The 3,006-nt window shown below is 50.6% G+C and overlaps 1 protein-coding gene across 1 annotated transcript; it reads left to right on the top strand.

Moving 5' to 3' along the window:
* The first annotated feature begins 248 nt into the window (after window positions 1–248).
* Window positions 249–1,352, top strand: LOC134910979 (myb-related transcription factor, partner of profilin-like). Its single transcript, XM_063919373.1, has 3 exons — window positions 249–425; window positions 593–1,112; window positions 1,189–1,352. Exons 1-3 carry the CDS (start codon window positions 249–251, stop codon window positions 1,350–1,352), a joined length of 861 nt encoding a protein of 286 aa, XP_063775443.1.
* The last annotated feature ends 1,654 nt before the right edge of the window (window positions 1,353–3,006 follow it).

Here is a 3,006-nt window from a genome sequence, read left to right as displayed (position 1 = left end):
GCTTTTTGGCTAGTGTGTGTCAGCCATTTTGGGTGTGTCAGCCATGGTTGATTTCCAGTATGTGCAGGGATGCTTGTACAGGGTTTTTTTTTAAAAATTTTTTTTTTTTGTTTTGTGCTTTGGTCCTGCTTGAGAACTGGGGTCCCAGCAGCATGATGTGATTGCATTTAATTATGTAATGTGTTAAATTTTTCAATATATATATATATATATATATATTTTTTTTTTTTGGTCTTTTTAAAACAGTGATGTCAAGGGACAAGCAGCCCCGATCCCCCCCTTCCCCCACCCACTCGGATCTATCCCTGCATAGCAACGAGGAGTGGGAGCCGACCCAGGAGGGGGATACGACCGACCAGGCATGCAGTGACCAGCCGCGGTCGTCAAGGGCCCATGAGAAGACTAAGAAAAAGCCTAGTAGAAAGGTACTGACAACACCTGCAGACACAAATAGCATCCAACTTGACCCACCCTAGTTTGCGCACTGCCATGCACACCTACAGGTATATGTGCGCAATGCCAGGGATACTGACACTCACAGGTACATACCGATCTTATTAAATGCATGTTTTTTTTTTTTCAATCCCTAAAGGCAAGAAGCCAGCCAGAGGAGCAGTCGGAGGAGGAAGCCTCTGGTGAAGATGCAGGACCGAAAAAGCCGCGTGGCCCCAGATACACTGAGGCGGAAAACTGTGCTCTAGTGGATGGCGTCGACAGGTCCTATGACGTTCTGTATGGACCAAGGGCACAGACCACAGCAGCTAGGACAAAGCGAAACATCTGGGATGCCATCGCGAGCCAAGTCACTGCAGTATCTGGAAACCGCCGGAGCACCAAAAACTGCATGAAGCGGTACAGTGATTGCCGCAGACAGACCAAGAAGAAGATGGGGATTCAGCGCCGTCATGAGACCGCTACGGGAGGTGGACCGGCTCTCAACCTGAAGTGGCTACCCTGGGAGAATGTTATTAGAAGGCGCATGAACCCTGCCATGGTCGAAGGAGTTCGCGGAGGTGTGGACTCTAGCCGTCCTGCTGGCTTTCCCGAGGAGGAAGAACCGCCCAGAAGACGGAAGAAGGCGGGAGATAAGCAGTCCAAAAGGAGGCCTGATGGTAAGAATAAATTCAGATGAGCTGTATTAACGAAAAAATTGTTTTGTACTTGCTAATGTGATTATTTTTTTTTCAGACAGGCCTGCCCAGAGGACATCACCTGCGCGCAGGACATCGCCAGCGCGCGGACCGACACCTGCGCAGCAGGCATCGACAGCAGCGCGCGGGCCGACACCTGCGCAGCAAGCATCAGGAGCGCGCAGATCTTCACCTGGCCCTGGAAGTTTCTTCCCTGTGTGACTGCTCCCCAGCCTTGAAGGCTGGCATCCGTGGTCACCAGGACCCAGTCCTGTATGCCGAAACTGCGGCGCGCGCAGACTATCACCTGTGCGCCAGACATCAGCACACAGAACTTCACCTGTGCGCCATACACCGTCGGCGACCACACCACAAGATGGGCGCCAAACTAAAGCTCCTGCGCGCAGGTCATCACCAGATCGTCGTATCTCCAGGAGCTCTGGGACTGTGACTGAAGAGCCTCAAGACACAACCCTTGTGGACCCATCACCCGATCTGTTTGAGTCTACAGGGTTAACAGACGAGACTTTTCTTGGGTTTGAGGACAGCCGTGCAGACGTATCCAGCCAGACCCTTGAAAAGTCTTCAGATACGAGGACAAGTGAAGCTCCTGGAGCAGCGGCACCACAGGATGGAGAGGGTTTGTATTTAATTTTTGGGGGTGTGGGGGGGTTCAGCAGTTTTGTATAGTTTATTAACTTAAACAAAAATTTATTTTGCAAACAGTGGTGCCACGGACCAGCAGCGGACTAGCTTCGGGAATTGGTTCCTACTACAGGCCGGATCTCCTCCTACAGGAGTCGTCAGAGGATGACGAGGTGGAAGTGCAGCAGGCTGCAGTTGCTACATCCCTGTGTGAGTAAATAGAATTGTGAGCCTTCAAACAAATGTATGATGAATGTGTATTAAATTTTCTAATTTTCTTTTCAGCTGCCCAAATGCAAGTGGTGGCAGACGTCCAGGAAGGGCAGAATCCCTCAACTGTTCAGAGGGTTCACACCAGTGCCGTAGCTACACATTTTAGCGCTGTGTGCAAGAAATAGCATCGGCGCCCCTCCCCCCTCCCCCCAATATTTAAAACAGGGCCAGCGCGCATTGTAGGCACGCGCCAAAACTATAGGGGCATGGCTTCTAGGGGAAGAGGTGTGACCACAAAATATTACCAATTCATATTACGCTGCACAGTAGTCTCCAGTACTCAAATTACACCGCACAGTAGTGCCACTTACACACTTTACACCAGATAGAGTCCCATTTTACACATTTCTCAAGGTAGAGAAATATAAAATAACATTCTTGTTTTATACATCACTCACCACCCCAAGCTCTGTGACTGACGGCAGGTGGGGAAAAGGTCACCGGAGGTCTGACTCCGGACTCACTGGGCTGCTGCACTGTGAGCTGGAATGCCTCCTCCTCAACCCCCATGTCATCATGTCTCTCCCTAGAGACACTGCAGGGGGGCGGAGCATCAGATCCAGGAGAAAGGTGGCGCTGTTATACAGAGGGAGCAAGAAGGAATGAGAGAGTGTTATACAGACGGAGAGAGGCGGAAGAAGAGGTGGTATACAGAGAAGGAGACGAGAAAGGAGAGAGTGTTATACGAAGGGAGCATGGAGGAAGGAAAGAGTGTTATATGGAGGGAGCGCGGAGGAAGGAGAGAGTGTTAAACAGAGAGAGTTATACAGAGGGAGAGAAGAGGAAGAAGAGGGTGTTATAAAGAGGGAGAGAAGATGAAGGAGAGAGAGTGTTATACAGAGGGAGAGACGAGGAAGAGTGTTATACGGAGGGAGCGCGGAGGAAGGAGAGAGTGTTATAAGGAGGGAGCGCGGAGAGGGTGTTATACAGAGGGAGAGAGGAGAAAGGAGAGAGAGGC

The sequence above is a fragment of the Pseudophryne corroboree genome, chromosome 4 (genome assembly GCF_028390025.1).
Source record: "Pseudophryne corroboree isolate aPseCor3 chromosome 4, aPseCor3.hap2, whole genome shotgun sequence".
Classification (NCBI taxonomy): Eukaryota; Metazoa; Chordata; class Amphibia; order Anura; family Myobatrachidae; genus Pseudophryne; species Pseudophryne corroboree.
This window is presented reverse-complemented; position numbering and strand designations above follow the sequence as displayed.